Source organism: Euleptes europaea, chromosome 1 (assembly GCF_029931775.1).
Source record: "Euleptes europaea isolate rEulEur1 chromosome 1, rEulEur1.hap1, whole genome shotgun sequence".
Lineage (NCBI taxonomy): Eukaryota > Metazoa > Chordata > Lepidosauria > Squamata > Sphaerodactylidae > Euleptes > Euleptes europaea.
Genome location: NC_079312.1, coordinates 182,905,582 through 182,924,532, shown reverse-complemented (window position 1 = coordinate 182,924,532; position 18,951 = coordinate 182,905,582). Strand labels below are relative to the sequence as shown.

Below are 18,951 nucleotides of genomic sequence, written 5' to 3'. Positions count from 1 at the left end.
CCCGGGGATGCTGGTGGACACCGCCACCCTGCTGGAGCCCTTCTCGGGCCAGGCAGTCCCCAACGACTCCTCCGTGGGGCTGCGCTTGGGGCTCCCCTTCTGCTGCTTGGCTTCTTCCCCAGGATGTGATGGAAGGCCCTTCGCCTGCCCGCTGCCAAGTCCCTCCTCTTGCGCTCCACGCCTCCCTCCCCTCCGCCGCAAAGGAAATTGCAACAGTGATTTATTCCAACTCACCCACCCACCGCCTCAAATATCTCGGCCTGCAGCATGGGGAGGAAATTCAAGCAGGGGGGTGGGGATGTGCTCTGACCGACTCTTGGTTCGGCAGGCGCCACTCTAGATGTGGCCAGGAGCCTCTCCGTCCTGGAGGGCCTGAAGGAAGCCCGGGTGTCTTTGCCTACTGGATGCCAAGGGGGGAGCGATAAGCCAGGCCCACCCACAGCACAGAGGTGGGACCAAGAAGGCGCCCCGTTCCGTGCACGGACGCAGCTGACCCCCTTCTGCCAGGAGGGCCGGCGTGTCTGGGGACGCACCTTCTCAAGGGCGCCCATTCATGCGCCCCTCCTCAAAGGCACCCCATTCATGCGCCAAAGGGTATATGTGCCCCCCCCTGCCCAGCAGCAGAGCAAGCAGCTGTCCTAGGAGGAGGGCAGGAGTCTGCTCAGGTGCCCCGGAGAGCCCCCAGATCCTCCTCCTCCCCCCTTTGAGCTCTAGGCCCCCAAAGCCTGCGCTGAGCCAGCCATGGCAAACAAGCAGCCCCGTGGAGCAGAGGCCCCCATCACCCTCCACCCCGCCCAGCCATTTCCCAGAGCAGCTTCTTCGAGGCATCCAGGGGTGGGGTGGGGCTGGGGGCTGCATCCGCTGGGAGGTGGAAATGGCCTCCCATTCTCTCATCCTCTGATCCAATTTCCTCCCAGAAGAGGCAGCGTCTGGTATTCACTAATGGCCTGATCCGTCTTAATTAGCGGGGGGGGGGGGGGGGAGCACGCCGGCATCTCCCTCCCTGCCCGAAGACAAAGGAGGGGGGGAGGGCCAGGCATGCGCCTAGCTGGAATGTGTGTAGGGGGGTGGGGGGCTATGAATGGACAGACAAGGGCAGCCCCTTCTCCAAACACCTGCCTGCTGCCTTTCGTGCTCTAACCGATCTGCTTCCCCCTTGATGGAAGTTCCCAAACGAACTGGGATGAGCAACTCCAAGTCAACGGTGCCGTGGGTCTGTCCCACTCTGGGCATCCTCTGGCCACAGTGGGGAGCAGTGATGCAGCCAGGCAGGCCTGAGGATGCTGCTCGCCCCTGGCAGGACGCCTGTCCGCTGGCTGAGCCTGGTCCAAAAGCTCAGGAACACCCACGTCACGACTCCTATGGGACCCACCAAATTAGCACAACACACCGTGCGACCCTCCGAGCCCCCCCCCACACACACACACCAGGATTCTTCACTCAGCTCAGCCAGAAGCCGGGATCTCTCGGGCCATGGGGTCAAGGCCTCGGGCCGCCAGCTTCCTCAGAGAGACGCCAGCAGGCCACAAACTAACCTTGTAGCGATGAAGTTTATTGCCTGCTGGCATCTCACCAGGATAACCACCTTCAAGTACTTGAAGGGCTGTCATATAGAGGAGGGTGCTGAGTTGTTTTCTGTTGCTCAAGAAGGTCGGACCAGAACCAACAAGCTGAAATTAAATCAAAAGGGTTTCCGTCTAGACATTAGGAAGAATTTTCTAACTGAGCGGTTCCTCAGTGGAACAGGCTTCCTTGGGAGGTGGTGGGCTCTCCTTCCCGGGAGGTTTTTAAGCAGAGGCTGGGTGGCCATCTGTCAGCCATGCTGATTCTATGACCCTGGGCAGTTCATGAGAGGGAGGTCATCTTGGCCATCTTCTGAGCATGGAGTGGAGGTCACTAGGGGTGGGGGGGAGGTAGTTGTGAATTTCCTGCATTGTGCAGGGGGTTGGACTAGACGACCCTGGTGGTCCCTTCCAGCTCTATGAACCAGAAAGACCCTCACGCCACAACCTCAGAGACTGGCTTCCCACCCTTCTTGCTTAGTCGGTCTTGCAGCATCAAACCCAATGAAGTATCCCATGGGCTCGAGGGTGGGCCCAGGGCTGGGTGCTAATTTGGTGGGTCCAATAGGAGGCATTACATGGATGACATTCTCATTGAGGTTTTTTTGCATGGACCGAGATGGCTGTACAGACTCCACACTCGCAGCCTGCCCTTCTGCCCTTACCTGGCGAACAGAGCGGCCCCTTCTCCGGGCGCACGTCAGCTGGAGCAAATTCTTCCAGGGCTCCCGGGCTGGCCAGGCCAGCAGCCCCCAAGCAAACTCTCCCCAGGGAAGATTTGTCCACCACCCACAATTCACTTGAAGGTCAGAGGTGCCAGGGATTTGGGCATAGCTTCAAAGCACGGCCTTCGGGAACGGGCTGCAGCCATCCCGTGCAGTCAGCAAAAGGGCAGCCGCCAAAGATGTCATTGCTGAATTCTCCACAGTCATCAGCCTTCATCGGGGAAGCCTCAAAGCGGCTGCTGAGTGGAGAAGGGCTTTATTTCCTCCATCTGCCTACAACAGCAGCTCCATTAGCCTGAGCTGAGGTCGATAACCGGGCAGCTGTCTTTAAGCACAAGGGTGTCTCTGGGTCAGTCCTTCCACGTCCTGCAGCTCCCAAAGGGGAGAGGGAGAGGCACCCCCCCACACACACACACAGCGCACACATGTGCCAAGGCACTTCTTGAGAGCCAGCATGGTGTAGTGGTTAAGAGCAGTGGTTTGGAGCGGTGGAGTCTGATCTGGAGAACCGGGTTGGATTCCCCACTCCTCCCCATGAGCGGCGGAGGCTAATCTGGCGAACTGGATTTGTTTCCCCGCTCCTCCACACGAAGCCAGCTGGGTTGCCTTGGGCTAGTCACAGTTCTCTTAGAGCAATCTCAGCCCCACCTACCTCACAGGGTGTCTGTTGTGGGAGGGGAAGGGAAGGTGATTGTAAGCCGGTTTGATTCTTCCTTAAGTGGTAAAGTCAGCATATAAGAACCATCTCTTCTTCTTCTTCTCCTCTCTCCCACCAACCGGCAATGGAAGTGGGGCAAGAGGTCCAGGCTGATTTGGGCAGGGGCCCCCACGGAAGCTGGACAGCCCAGAACAGCCCCCTCTCTTGAGATCCCAGCCCTCCCTCTCGGCACCAGTTTTAGGGCTGCAACTGACACCACAAGGGCAGGGGTGGGGGTCACCCTCAGCTGGATGGATGGAGGGGAGGTGATGGGGGGTGCCAAAGGGTGGCAGCGCCCACCACCCCAAGTGATTTCTCTTGTCACATGAAGCCAGTGGGAACCCAGATCCACTGATGCCTCCTGCCAAACTTGGGGGCTTTGAGGAAAGGGCAGTCTGAAGAAGGGGGGGTGGAAAGACGTCAAGCAGCTGAAGCTTCCACCACAGCCGAGAGCGAGAGAGAAACGGAGGAGTCGTAGCTGGTTTGTATTTTCAAAGAGCCCACAGGAGGCTTTGCCCCCCCCTTAGAGATGGCCGAGGGAAGAAACGCTGGTAAAAGCAGCAGCCACGCTAGACCCCAGGCCTGCCGCCAACAGGCCGCCAGCACCCTCTGCACGCGCACCAGAGGACGGACGGACTTTTCTCCTCTGCATTCCCCCCTTCCCCAATAGTCTCCCTTTGAGAAGCAGATGCTGTTCTGGTGCCATCTGCTGGACAAAGACTGGAATCACCAAAGGAAACAGCTGGATCTCCCCTGTGGCTACAAGGAGGCTGATGCAGAGAGAGCAGATTCAGCGGAGCAGGAGGACTCCGACTGGCACGGTGGTGGTGGGGGGGGAGGCACAGAAAAGGTTAAAATGCTGCCCCTGGAGAGAACCTGAGGGCCGTCTGGCCCCCGATCACCAAAGGTTATCCAGCCCCAACACAAAATACACAACTACAACCTTCCTTTACGCAGGACAGACAGCAGGGCGTGCGCCAGAGGGACCCCTATGTCCCCCCAGCTGGAGCTGCAGCACCCGCAGCAGCCCCAGGAATATGCAACAAGCGTGGCCGGAAGGAAGGCAGCCCCAGCCCTCCCCCCCAGGAGGAGATCCCAGAACCAGGGAGCGTAAACAGGGCAGCCATGGGGAGAGGCAGTAATACAATTACTATTTCATGCCTGCTTCCAAGATTCAGGCTCTAACAATATTTGAGAGATGGAAAGGTTTGCAGTTGCTTGCATGCAAACAGGAAGACGGGAGATGGGGCCGTGGCTCAGCGGCAGAGCCTCCGTTTGGCACGCAGAAGGTCCCCGGTTCAATCACTGGCATATTCTCCAGGGAAAAAAGGGACCAGGCAGTGGGAGATGGGCTACCCCATATTCTCTGATGCCACTGCAGCCACCCCATATTCTTTGATGTTTGGGCATGAGCCACGCCTACCAATGGGTTTAAGTTTTGGCATTTCAGCAGAGGGAGAGGACCCTCAGAAGTATTACCATCAGTAAGCTGTGTGAGAGACTGCTGGAAGCCCATCTTGAACAGCAGCTGCTAGAAAGAATACTGACAGGCATAGACACCGCTATGACCGCAGAGTGCATTTTCAGGGACTTCAGCCAGGAGACCGAATTTTCTTGTAGAGTGTAGGTCTTTCAGGGAAATGCAAAACAGGAGACTGACGGACAGCCGTGCTTTACTATGCGGTGGAGAGAATGGGGGATCTGCCAGTCTACAAGATCAAACCTGAAATAGGCCGTGGGCCCAATAGGCCATGGGCCCATTAAAGGCAGTGCATAGCAATCTTTTGTTACCCATTGGTGAATTAGTTGGGATGCAGTCCACAGTAGCGTCTCACGTGAACCAAAATGCCAAGCGATAAATCCCAACAAGGAAAAATCCTGCCGGACAGCGTGATATAACTGGCTCAGAGAGTGATTCAGATGAGGAGGGTGGTAATTAGCCATATTCAAATGAAATGCCTGGAGTGCCAGAGGGATGTTCAGCGCCCAGGAGTTCCTCTCATGAAAATGGAGGCACTTCCTCAGAGATCAACGAGAGCCTAAGAGAAACCGATCAGATTTCCAGCTCCCTGAACCCAGCAGCAGACCCCTTTGCCCCCTGAGCTTCTGGACCAGAAAAAACTGATGCCTCCATCTCCATTGTCAGATATTTTGTCTCATGCGCCTAATAGTCCTGGTGAGGGGCAGAGTCTCCCTAAGGAAACCCAGGAAGATAATGAAGGTATTGTTTTAGTTGATGAACAGAACTCCTCTGTAGTTCAACCTCCTGAGGTAAACAAGCCACTACCTAGCAGAATGGAGGCATCTGGCCTTAACTGAAGAGACAGGGAGATTAAACAGGTGCAACGTCTGATTTATACAGCTCCAGGTGTAGCAAGTGAGCGGCCCATTCATACAGCTGCACACGCCTCATGCCAACACAACACGCTGACATGGGCATGGGCAGGCAGACGCTTCAGTACCAATGGGCTCCTGACTATACACGTAGAGCAGCCATTTGACGAAAACAACGGGGGGATTCTCTCACACCATTTTCAGCTCAGGCAAAGAACCCTACGAGAGACTCAGGGCGGAGACGCCTCCAGGGTTCAGTGGCGCAAGGAGCCCGGCCCTCTCACGACTCAGCCCCTCCGCTCTGAGCCTTCGCGGGAAAGGCTCCGTCGGCTCCTTTCCCTTCCTGCCATAGATCAAGGATTCAGAATTTGGCACTACAACCCTGATGTTTTGCAATGGGAACAAATACATTTTAGACAAGCCCTACATTTGATTTTCCGTTTTTTGCAGTATTTGGGCTTTGTTTTCCAGATTTCATCTCACAAAGCCAGGAAATGAGGGGAAGGGCCACAAACAAATCTTCGTGCAAGTCCACAGCAGCCCGACAGAGGACGCTGCCAGAACTCAGCCTCGCTTAGGACTTCATCAAAGCCCAGCTCCCCCTCCCTGCCCAAATCAACTCTTCCACACTTCCATATCTTTTCAATTTTAGGCAGGAAGCTGAGGAGGCAATTTTGCAAACGAGAGCTCCCACTACCCATGATTTTGACTCACAGCCCACAGCTGAAGGGCTCCATCCCAGAGCCATGCCCATCAACACATGAACACATGAAGCTGCCTTCTACTGAATCAGACCCTATGTCCATCCAAGTCAGTATTGTCTACTCAGACCGGCAGCGGCTTCTCCAGGGCCTCAGGCAGACAAGGGTCTTTCCCATCACCTACCTGCCTGGTCCCTTTAACTGGAGATGCCCCTGGGGATTGATCCTGGGACCTTCTGCATGCCAAGCAGAGGCTCTGCCACTGAGCCACGGCCCCTCCCCATCCCGAAGACTCCTGTTCCTGTAGAGCAGCAAAGACAGCCGGCCCTTTCCAAGCACCATCAAAGCGCCTGGAGGTCCACTGGCAGCCACAGGGAAGCTGCGCCAAGAAGCCCCCGTCACCGTGGGGCTGGCAGCATCGCAGGGTCTGCCTGCGTGGCCTGGGATCAAGGAGGGCAGCTCTCGGGCAGCCGTCAGGACTGCAGCCCCAGCTGGGCGGCCCCTGAGGCGCACAGGGCTGTTTCAACACCCCCGCCCGTTCCCAGCGGCTGGCCACAAAGGGCCAAGGGAGAGGCCTGGGATCTGATTCCTGGCAGACGTGAAGCAGCAGCACATGGTGGGAGGCTCAAGTACTACCCAGAGGGGCTGGGGCATGCTTGAGGTTGCTTCCCACTGCAACAGCCCTGAAAAGCCGAGGGAGAGGCAGCAGCTCCCAATAGCAGAGTGAGACCGGCAGCAGACTCGGGGTTGTGGGCCACATCTTTGTATTGGCAAGACAGGAGTGACAAATGCAGTCAGCCAGGGAGTCGCCTCGAGACGTCATCAACAGGCACAAAATGCTTGGGGAGCCTCCAAGCTGGAGGCAGCGTCTCCCCAGCGGGCGGTAGGGCCCCAGGCCCCTGCTCCCGATTCTGTCCAAGCGGCAGGCAGCCGGACAGGTGTGGCACAGCAGGGAGGCTTGCGATTGGCCGATGGGCTTCTCCCCCTCCCCCTCTGGAGCTGGGCCACCTCCACCTCCAGGATGGGGCTCTCTGGCGCTCTTCAGATGCTTCCGAGCTCCACCCAGGGCCTGAGAAACTGGCCCCCTGCGCGCCCGAGCTAAAGCCGCAAGTCCCAGTCCACTCTCCAAAACACTCCCTGGCAGGAGGGGGCCAAAGGGACGCACCCCTCAGCGGGACGCAGAATGCCCAGCCATGAGTCTGCCTCCGCCTGCTTTGGGGGCTTTAGGTGGTACAATAAATAAAGCTGTCAGTGGCTGGGTCAGGCGGCCTTGTGATCCGGGTGGCTCTTGAGCTTGTGGAACTTGACGCTGTCCAGCTTCTCGAAGCGCTTGCCGCAGTGCTCGCAGGTGAAGTTGTAGTGGACGTCAGAGGTGTGCTTCTTCATGTGCCAGTTGAGAGAGGCCCGCTGCCGGCACTGGTAGCCGCAGATCTCACACCTGCCGGGGAGAAGCCGCAGTCAGCCCTCTACACTCCCCTGCTGGGGAGGAGCCCCAAAGAACCCCCTTCTCTGCTGCTGCGCTGCATGAAGGGGAGAGGGGGCTCTTCACGAAGATGGGAGCACACACCCGACACAGCCCCAGAGGCGTCACAAGAAACAGCCCTGCCTGAGCGGCTCTGGCCAGCAGTTCCCGTGAGAGGCTGGGGTGTGTGTGTGTATTAATATTCCCAGATGCAACTCTGTGCTTCATCTCGGAAGGAGACCAGGGATGGACTCTCTGGGACACGCTCTAATTGGCGCTCCCTTCTGTCAAAGGATACACAGTGTGGAGAGAATTGCAGAAAACAATCTGCAGACCAGGCAAAATGCTTAGGGAGGGGTCACCCTCTGAACACCGTTAGTGCTTGAGCCTCCTATCAAGATCCGGCAAGCAGAATCTTCCGTGCGTGGCCCCTAAAAGGCATTTTTAGTCCACTGCTCCACTCAGTGGATGGGAAGGTGGCCATATCAGGGGCTCTGGCCCCGTCACCTGTTCTGCCAAAGCAGGGGCCAAAGACCTCTCCTCCTTGGGAGGGCCAGCCTTGAGAGAAGAGCTTCCTATTCGTTCCCCCCCCCCCAAGGCTACTTACTGCAGAGGGGTCTCTCCCGTGTGAGTCCGGCGGTGAACCTCCAGGTGGTTCTTTCGCTTGAAGGATTTGCCGCACGTTTCGCAGGTGAACTCACGGACTCCTAAACGAAGGGGGAAGAAAACGGATCAGCCCGTTGGAGGAGAAATGTTGCCCAGAGGCCTCTCTGCTTGCACCAGGAGGCCCGTCTGGCCCCCAGACCCTGCCTTGAGCGGGCAGCACATCCAGCCCCCCAGGGCTGCTTAAGAGGCTGACGAGAAATCTGCAGGTTCCAGGCGAAACAAAGCAAGGCATTCATGGATTGTTGTTTTTCCTGAGGATGTTTTTCAATTTTTCCAATAGGACAAGTGGAAATTTGGGGCACCCGAATAAAGTCTCCGATGAAACATTTTCTTGTTTGGAATTCTTTTTAGACAAAATGTTACTCAGCAGGCAGACTGTCTTTTCAGCAAGACAACTTACAGTGTTAGACCATGATAATCCCTGTGCACACACAGTAGAGACACACAATATTTTCAAGGATATATTCATTGATTAAATGTGACTGATTTGTCCACAATATGCTACGGCTGCATTCCTAATTAGATAATTCCAGATAATTAAGGGGGGGGGAAGCCTTGGAACACTTCTTTGTTCATGCTTACAGACAGAACTGGATAAAAGTTCAGGAAACACGACAAGTATTCCTTCCCAGTGCTTAAACAGAAAGCTCAATGGCCCAGCCACCCTCTTTCTCAACTCTTCAGGGCCTTGACTGAAGCTGGCAGCATTTCCTTTCCTGGCCTCTGCTCAAGAGCGCTCGAGGAGGCAAGGCGAGCACACGCCCCCCCCAACTCCCACTCTATAATCAGGAGGGAGAAAGCAAGCCCACCAGCCCCCACCTGGCTTTCCCCTCGCAGCGCAGCCAAAGAACTGTGAGACCTGGCCACACACCTGAGTGAATTATCATGTGTCGCCGGAGGTGATTAGACAGGTAGAATTTCTTGCCGCAACCTGGGTGGGGGCACACCTTTGTCTTCCCTTTCCGATGAACGAGGTTGACGTGATTCTGAACACAGAGAGAAACACACACAGAAACGTCACTCGGGGTGGGGTGGGGGGCTCTCGTGCTCCCATCACCAGGAGCTCCGGACTCCACCTCAGCAATGCGGCTAGGGGGCAGCGCGACGTCACTCCCCCTGCCCCGTCAGCCACAGAGAGCGCCAGGCTCAGGTGGTGCCAAGGGCCTTCTTGGAGGGGAAGGGGAACATCCAGAGGGGCTCCACTGTGGTTTGCCTCCACGCAAAAAAAGGAAAGCCGCTGAAGCCCTGGCTGAGCGTGTACACAGTGAACACCCCCCCCCCACACACACACACACACTGCTTTGATTACCGATCAGACTTGCCACCCTGGGATCCAGCTGGCCTCACCTGGAAACTGCTAAGTGCTACGTAGACCTGGGTGCATCCCTCGTAGGGACAGTGGAACATCTCCAGCATGCCATCTGCATCCATCATGCGACCCCGCTTGCTCCGCCTTCTCCTGAAGGGACAGACAGAGGAGAAGGGCTGTGGCTCAGTGGTGGAGCATCTGTTTGGCATTCAGAAGGTCCCGGGTTCAATCCCTGGCAACTCCAGTGAAAGGGACCAGGCAGGTAGGTGATGGGAAAGACCCCTGCCTGAGACCCCGGAGAGCCGCTGCCAGTCTAAGTAGACAATACTGACTTGGATGGACCAAGGGTCTGGTTCAGTATAAGGCAGCTTCATGTGTTCATGTGTGTTCAAGACTGTCCACACAGAAGTCATGAGCCGGGGCCACTTTTAGGCCCTCCGTCCCAAAAGGCCAAGCAGAAAACAGCTCCATCCCTCACTTTCCCTCCCAAATGCCTCTCCCTGTGCTCTTGGCCTCCACAAGGAGGCTGACAGCCCAAGAATTGAGCAGCGTGGTTTCAAGAGATCCCACCAGGCAACCTGTCTAGAGTAACAGAGTACATTCTGCCCAGAATCCTTTTTCAGAGCTTAGAAGGGGGAAAAATACGAGCTAAGAGATGCAGAAACCAGACATGACCTGGGAGGGTCTTCCAGGAATCTACAGTCTAACGGCAAAGGAAACCCTTGTATTATTTGTCAAATTATGTTGAGTCTTCTAAGGGTGCCTATGTGGAGTATTCAGCCCCCTGGCAATGGCCAGTCATCGGATGCCAGAGCAGCATTTTCCAGAGTTTGGGGGAAAGGGGAGTCCTTCCCCACCACGGAGGGCTCACACACGGAAGTCAGAAGTCCCTTGGGCTCACTCACTTCTCCGGCTCCTTTGGGATTTCATAGATGATGGAGGACCCGTGGTTGCCCTCGGCCTCCTCCTCAGGTTCCAGCTCTGGCTCCCCGACACCGTCCCCGGCTGCCCCTGAGTCGAGGGTGTCGATTTCCGCTAGGGGCAGGGGCTCCTCTTTTTTGAGCTCGAGCAGCTCCTCGTGTTCTGCCAGCAATGACAAAGCAGCATGCAGGACATCAGAGCGGAGCCAGGGCCAGGCGCTCCTGAAGGACGTGCCCCTCCCATCCCCTCAGTCGGCAAGGAATCCAGCCCTGCGCACAGTGGAACCACAATACAAAAACAGCAACTATGACCAAAAGGTACAGCTTAAACCAAAAATAATAACCTATTTGATACCATACTCTACTGTTAGGTACATATCTCAATTCACAGCTCAACTAATACAAAGCCTATTCACACATTCGATCTGCCATAGTCCAAATCAAAAGCTCCCGCGGTTGTTTAAAGCACCTCCCGCTTTATTGCTTTACTCCTTAATTTACTCCTTAATTTATGGACATTTTAGGAGATGATTAGAACTGACTGCTCCTTTCAGCGGTATTGTTTTGCAACAACCAACCACTTTCATGCGGGAGGAGCTTTAAACAACTGTGGGAGCTTTTGATTTGGACTATTGCAGATCGAATTTGCTAATAGGCTTTGTATTAGTTGAGCCGTGAATTGACATATGTACCTAACAGTAGAGTATGGTATCAAATAGGTTATTATTTTTGGTTTAAGCTTTACCTTTTGGTCATAGTTGCTGTTTTTGTATTGTGGTTCTCCAGTTTTCAGCACGAGGCTGTGTTTCTCTTAACTTCTGTACACAGTGGAGGCAAAGTCCGTCTGTGCCCGGGGTTTTATTTTTAAAGCAAACACACACTGGCTCTTGGTTAGAAAGAATATACACACGTTCCCTGCAACGTGTGAACAGGGCTATTGTGACACTTTCTTGACTCAGAAAGGACTGTTTCTCAACAGGCCAGAAGCTCAGCGGCATCAAGGCCAGCCTTGTAAGGCCCTGAGGAGCCTCTGGCAGAGAGGAGCCAAACATAGGAACCAGAAGGCAGCGACTCCCCGGCGCTTTTCCATGGGGAATGTGGCGCCTTTGGTTTTGCAAAGCTTTGGTTCTGGTACACAGGCTCATAAAACTACTGCACACATCATCACGGGCAGCAAGTCCGGGTATTGCCTCCAATATCCTGCTGGTGAGCTATAGGCAAGGTGTGTGCTTTTTGGGCACAATGCAGACATGCGGGCACACGTGCTAGTTAAAATGCTGCAGGATGGTAACTGCTGAGAACTCCTTCACGAGGCTACCTTCCTCTGAACCGTCATGTGCTAAATACAAAGAGCACATTTTATATTTTAAAAGAAACGCTTCAGGTGAGCAGCTGTATGCCAACCAACTTATAAACAGATAGATGCCAAGCCTTGACTTCTGACCCCACCCCCCAGTGTGCTGCCAGCAATTGCTGCTCCTTCCTCAGGGAGACTACTTCCTTTGCCGCTCCTTCCTCAGAGAAATGGCACTTCCTTTATTAGGCCACTGCGGCAGAAACATAGCTTGGCCAAGAGCTGCCTGCTGGGGTTGAGGTCTGTTCCTCACAGCAGCCCAATTTGGCTTCTATGGAAACTTACTTACAGGAAGTAGCAACAGAGGGCAGAGGGAGAGCCTGGAGGCACCTTCCTGCCGGCAGCTCCCTCTTCATTCACAGCAAGACGCACCGGCAGAGGAGCTGCAGCCAAGCCTCCGAATTCAAAGGGACACACAGATGGCTCCCCAGCCCACTGAAGAGTGGAGAAGGCAGGTGGCAGAATCTACCTTTCTTGGTGCCAGCATACTCCACGCCCTCCGTGGTGCTCGGCTGCCCGCTCTCAGGCTCTGTCTGGGTGTAGGCCGCCACGCCCTCGATCATGGCGCAAGGCAGCTCCTCCCCTCCGGCGCTGGTGACGTTCAGCTGGATTCCCTCGGCGGTCAGGGCATCGTAGCCGGGCCCGGCGATGATGATCACCTGCGAGCCCTGCATCACTCCTTGCACAGGGCAGCTGGCCACCACCTCCCCCAGCGCCTCCTGCGTGACGCTCTCAAAGAGGGCCCCGTGTCCCGAGCTCATCTGCATGGGCACGCACACCACCGTCTCCATGGTCTCCGGGCCGAGGGGCGGGTGGTGGCACACGCCGGTGCCCTGCTCCGCGGTCAGGTTCTCGATCTGGTGCTCGAAGGGGATGTGGATGCCCTCCTGCGTGATGAGCCCGCTGGCACGCCCCACTTCTGCCTCTGCGGGTTGTTGCTGCCCTCCCTGGGCTCGGGCCTTCTGGCTCTCCGACAACTCCTCCGACTCAGAGCTGGAACCCGCCTCTGAGGGCCCGGAGCTCCCAGCCCCTGCGCCGTTGCCCACTGCAAGGTCAAAGCAAAGAAGAGAACATCCGCAGGAAGAAGAAGAAGAGTTGGTTTTTCTATGCTGACTTTCTCTACTACTTAAAGAATCATAAAATCATAGAGTTGGAAGGGACCACCAGGCTCATCTAGTCCAACCCCCTGCACAATGCAGGAAATTAACAACTACCTCCCCCCCACACATCCCCAGTGACCCCAACCCTCCCCCCACCATGCAGGATCCCAAAATCAAAGCACTCCCGACAGTTGGCCATCCAGCCTCTGCTTAAAGACCTCCAAAGACGGGGACTCCACCACCCTCCGAGGCAGCACATTCCACCGTCGAACAGCCCTCACTGTCAGAAAGTTCTTCCTAATGTTTAGGTGGAATCGCTTTTCTCTTAGTTTAAATCCATTACTCCATGTCCTAGTCTTTGGAGCAACAGAGAACAAGCTAGTTCCCTCATCAACATGACATCCCTTCAAATATTTAAACATGGCTATCATGTCTCCCCTCAACCTTCTCTTCTCCAAACTAAACAAACCCAACTCCCTAAGTCTCTCCTCATAGGGAATGGATTCCAGACCTTTGACCATTCTGGTCGCCCTCCTCTGGACATGCTTCAACTTGTCAACATCCTTCTTAAATTGTGGAGCCCAAAACTGGACACAGAATCAAACCTGCTTACAATCACCTTCCCTTCCCTTCCCCACAACAGACACCCTGTGAGGTAGGTGGGGCTGAGAGAGTGTGACTAGCCCAGGGTCACCCAGCTGGCTTTGTGTGTAGGAGTGGGGAAACAAATCCAGTTCACCAGATTAGCCTCCGCCGCTTGTGTGGAGGAGTGGGAAATCAAACCCGGTTCTCCAGATCACAGCCCACCGCTCCAAACCACTGCTCTTAACCACTACACCATTGTGCCCGTGGCAGGATCAGACCCGAAGGCCTGTTGCCCCCCCGCCAATGACTTCATTGCCTTGCTGATTAAAACACCTCTCCACTTACCCCACCAGCAGATTGCATTGATCGAAATATTTATACTTCACCTTTCCCTTGTGGGTCAAGGCTGTTTACAATTCCAAAAGTTCCACATATACAATGTTCAGCAAAACCTCATTTGCTCCCCCCTCCCTAGAGCTGCTCTCACTCTCCCCCCCCCACCCATTCGGAAGGGCCCCTCCTCGCCCAGCTTCTCTCCCACCGCAGCTCCTCCCACTGACATACTGCTGCTGCGACGTCCGGCCAAAGGAGGGGGACCCCTGCCCAGCTGGGCCGCGGGCTCACCGTTCTCACACTCATTTTCAGACTCGCTGAGGGGCTTCAGGGGCGAGTGCAGGTCCTGGAAGTAGCGGTGCCCCGCCTCGCACTGCCACACAGCCGTCGTGTACATCCCGAAGGTGGGGTCCAGCTCTGAGAGGTGCGGCTCATAGGGGCAGCGGTTCTTGTGGTCCTCATACCAGATCACTGTGTTTTTCAGGCAGTTCACGTTCCGCCTTCTTCCTTGGGAAATGGGGGTGGGGGAAGAGGAGGAAAAGAAAGGGATTGGAAAAGATTAGAAAAGTAATTTTGAAGTCAGTAGGCATTATTTCCTATTATCAGGAATCAATACAAGGCTTAGCAGGAACCGTCCCTCACAGCATCGCCCTTTCCATGTTTATCCTTAAGTTAATTCGCGCCATCATATTCCCTATTACTACGTATGGGCGTGAAAGCTGGACATTAAAGAAAGCAGATAGGAAGAAAGTAGACTCCTTTGATATGGGGTGCTCTAGCTCTTGATTAGATGTTCTACTCTTGGTCAAATGACCGTAAAATAAAGATTGATTGATTGATTGATATGGGGTGCTGGAGGAGAGTGTTACGGATACCGTGGACTGCCATAAAAACAAATCAGTGGGTTATAGATCAAATCAAGCCTGAACTGACCCTGGAAGCTAAAATGACTAAACTGAGGCTATCATATTTTGGTCACATTATGAGAAGGCAAGAGTCACTGGAAAAGACAATCATGACTCAATAAAGGAAGCCACAACAATCAGTTTGCAAGACCTGAGCAAGGCTGTCAAAGACATGACATTTTGGAGGACACTGATTCATAGAGTCGCCATGAGTCGGAAGCGACTTGACGGCACTTAACACAACACACACACAGGCATTATATCCTATTATCAGGAATCAATACATGGCTTAGCAGGAACTGTCCCTCACAGCGTCATCCTCTGCATGTTTATTCTTAAGTAATTTCAAATTCAGTGAAGTGTACTTCAATGAAAACATACTGCCTTCACCTCTGCACCGCTACCAACTCACTTTGATTGGTTTTTCCCCTTTATGTTTCTTTTTTGTGTCATTTGAATATTTATTGACATTACAATGAGAATACGCTAACAAATCTTGAGAAAGTTTAATTCAGTAACCACTCACTGGGTTTCAGGGAGCTTCCAAAAGTGGAATCTTGTTGAGGGACAAGCTGACTGTCCCGGTTCTAGACACTGAAGACTTGGCAAGCCCTGCCAAGTCTACCAAGAGCTCTCCAAAACACTTCACCAGAAGATCTGCCTGCAGAACGGGCCCAGACATGACTGAAAACTGCTCTTTCTCCTAAGAAAACTAGTCAGCTGGCATCACAGACAGCCCAGTACCTAAACATTTACTTACTTTTCTTCCGCTGTGGCTCATAAGGCATCTGCTCCCACGGCTTCCTGCAAAGGACAACAGCCGAGTATCACAGCATGCCTGCCATGAAGGAACACCTGCTCTAGATCAGAAAAGGTTTTTGTTGCGGCCCCCAAAACAGAATATACAATTGAGGTTTTAAACAAAAATCTCTTCCTGCACCAGTTTTCAGAGCGAACAAAGGCAAATCCTGCAGCTTCGTGCAAAGTGCCTGACAGCGTCTCTCATTCCTCCTAAGGACACCCATTGAGAGGTGGGGCAACTGAGACTGAGAGGTTTGTCCAAGAGGAGGTTGGGGGGGGGGGCATGATTGCTCTCTTTTAAGTATTTGAAAGGCATTCACTTAGAGGAGGGCACGGAGCTGTTCCTGTTGGCAGCAGAGGATCATAGGATGTGCAACAATGGGTATACATTACGGGCGGAAAGGTACTGGCTGGATGCTAGGAAAACTATAACAAAAAAAAGTCCACTATGAACCACAGGGAAAAACCTCCGTATGGCACAGAGTTTGCAAATGCAAAATTATTTCAACAGGCAGGTACAGGCGACCGGTTACCTGGTCCTGTTTGGTGCCTAGTGGCCTTTTTGTTGTTGTTGTTGTTATAGTTGCTGGACTTTAATCAGCATATAAGTGAAATTGACCAAGTTTGAACTGCATGTTGTATGAATACGAACACAGGTTGCGAGATTCAAGGCGCTTACAGAGTAAATTGTGTTGATTATCGGTAGGTAATCTGGGCATATTGGTGCAGACAGGAGCTCGCGAGTTTTGTTGTTTTGTTTTCGTACCTGGAGGTTGGCCCCACCACCCCTTAAGGCTCTGGCCTCTGTCACCTGGAGGGGGTTGGGGGGGGTGTTGGCCAGCCTCCTGACCTGACCCCCCCCCCGGCCGGCCGCCCCCTCCCCTCTCTCTCTCTCACCCGCGGCGTCCGGCGCGCTGCTCGCGCTCGAGCTCCAGCAGGTAGGCGGCCAGCTTGGCGTCGCTCCATCCGCTGCGCTGGCGCAGGTCGACCCAGGGCCCGTGCGACTCGCCCAGGTACACCCGCCGCACGTCGTACTTCTTGCGCGACTCCAGGCGGCGCCGGGCCCGGTCCGACTCCGTCAGCCGCGGGCGGCCCCGAGCACGGCGGCCGCCGCCCCGCGACTCCGCCCCGGCCGCCTCGCCCTCCTCCTCCTCCCCCTCTTCCTCCCCGTCCTCCTCCTCCTCCTCCTCCTCCTCCCCGGGGCCCGCGTCGCGCTCCGAGTCGCTCATCCCGGGCCGGTAACCAAGGGCCCCGCGCGCCACCGGACCCCGTCGTCAGGCACAGGCAGAGGCGCGGGGAGATGACGTCGCGGACCCCGGCGCGCCTCCTGGGAGAGCGCTAGAGAGGCCGGGCCATAGAGTTTCTGAAGCCAGACGGGCCGTTGGGTGACCGTTGCCAAGACAGGGGAGGGACGCTGCGAGGATCCCTCTCCTCCAGGCCCCGCCCCCCTTTCCTGCCTGCGTGGCGCAGTGGTTTAAGAGCGGTGGACTCTGATCTGGAGAGCCGGGTTCGATTCCCCACTCCTCCACATGAGCGGGGGACTCTAATCTGGGGGACCAAGTTCGATTCCCCACTCCTCCACATGAGTGGTGGAGGCTCATCTGGAGAACTGGATTTGTTTCCCCACTCCTACACATGAAGCCAGCTGGGTGACCTTGGGCTAGTCACAGTGCTCTCAGCCCCACTTCCCTCACAGGGTGTCTGTTGTGGGGCGAGGGAAGGGGATTGTAAGTCGATTTGATTCTGGATAAAAGCGAGAGGGTCAGCATATAAAAAGCAACCAGCTCATCCCGGTCCCATCCCCATGTCCGGCTCGCTGGCTTCTCAGCCCTCCTGTTCTCCATGGCCTCGGCGGAAGACCGCGTTCCCCCTTCTCATCTGTGTCCTCCCACCAAACCTCTTCCAACGTTGCATCCCTTTTGGGGGTCCCTCCTCCTCCTCTTAACGCCTTGGCCTGCTGCCCGGGAGGGGTCTGCCTCCTCGGATAAGCGCCTGGGAGAAACACGGTTAATTTGCATTTAAAGTTAATGCTATTGGATAGGAGGACTTCCACACGGTGAATGTTTTATTGGGTTGCCGCAAGTAAATTGCTACTGTACGTTGTCACTGAAATGCCCAGCTTGCCTTTGCTGGAGGCATAGTGGGGAAGGCAGTGACAAACTGCCTCAGACCAGTGGCTGACCAGTTCCTCTGGAGGTCCAGCAACAGGGCAGAGGGGCCGAGGCCCCTTCCCCAATGCAAACCTTAGAAGATCCCTGCTGGGCCAGACCACTGAGGGTCCATCTAGTCCAGCATCTCGTCTCACACAGCGGCCAACCGGTTCCTCCGAAGGGCCAACAACAGGGCCGGGGGGCCGAGGCCCCTTTCCCTGATGCTGCCTCCTGGCCACTGGGATTCAGAGCTTGACTGCCTGTGAAAGTGGAGGGGTTTCCCTTCAGTCGCCACGGCTAGTAGCCACTGATAGACCTCTTCTCCATGATTCTCTTTTAAAGCTACCTATGCCTGTGGCCATCATCACTACATCCTCTGGCGGTGAATTCCACATTTTTAATCACTCATTGTGTAAAGAAGCATTTCCTTTTGTCCATCTTTAGGGTTGCCAGGTCCCTCTTCGCCACCGGCGGGAGGTTTTTTGAGGGGAGCCTGAGGAGGGTGGGGTTTGGGGAGGGGAGGGACTTCAAGGCCATAGAGTCCAATGGCCAAAGCAGCCATTTTCTCCAGGTGAACTGATCTCTGTCTGCTGGAGGTCAGTTGTAATAGCAGGAGATCTCCAGCTAGTACCTGGGGGGTTAAGCTAAAGGAAAAGAGCAGTAATGGTTCTAAAAAATTGTACACGAGTATTCAATATATGTTTTTAGAGTAATATATGCTTTTTAGAGTATTATAGACTTGATTGTATTTAGAGATTAGAAATTTATTATTATTGTTTTTCCATCTTGAAGGAGCTTTGACTCCAACTTGAATAGAGAGCTGATGAAGCTGCCCACGTGGTAGTGAAAACGCGAAGCATCCGGACGGCGTTCCTCCATTTCTCGCCAGTCTCCTTCTTCCTGCGCCTGTGGGATTTATAAGCATATGAACTGTACATAAGTCCTAAGGGACTACAAGTGATTGTATGAGATAAGAACTTAATCCTTGCCTGTTGTATATTGTCGTATCGAGTTTGTACTCTTAGCATTTTGTAAGTTTCCTTTGTTAATTTTTGTAGTTTTCACTTTGGCACTAAACTCACTTTTTCATTGAATACTCGTGTACAATTTTTTAGAGCCATTACTGCTCTTTTCCTTTAGCTTACTATTGTAGTATATGTGCAATTTCTGCTCCACTCCACTCCAGTACCTGGGGGTTGGCAACCCCGTCCATCTTGAATCTATTGCCCATCAGCTTCATTGGATACCCTTGAGTTCTAGTGCTTTGGGAGTGGAAGAAACAGTTCTGTCACATCTCTCCATCCCATGCATCTTGGATAGGACAATAAAGTTATTCTGTTTAAGCCC

At 54.4% G+C, this 18,951-nt stretch overlaps 1 protein-coding gene across 1 annotated transcript; it reads right to left on the bottom strand.

The window, feature by feature from the left end:
• Positions 1-7,279: 7,279 nt before the first annotated feature.
• Positions 7,280-16,683, bottom strand: ZNF653 (zinc finger protein 653). Its single transcript, XM_056863700.1, has 9 exons — positions 16,352-16,683; positions 15,414-15,457; positions 14,040-14,255; positions 12,200-12,775; positions 10,362-10,539; positions 9,495-9,606; positions 9,019-9,133; positions 8,089-8,188; positions 7,280-7,457 (listed from the first exon to the last, which is right to left on the bottom strand). The coding sequence occupies exons 1-9, from the start codon at positions 16,681-16,683 to the stop codon at positions 7,280-7,282; spliced, it is 1,851 nt and encodes a 616-aa protein (XP_056719678.1).
• Between the last annotated feature and the right edge of the window lie 2,268 nt (positions 16,684-18,951).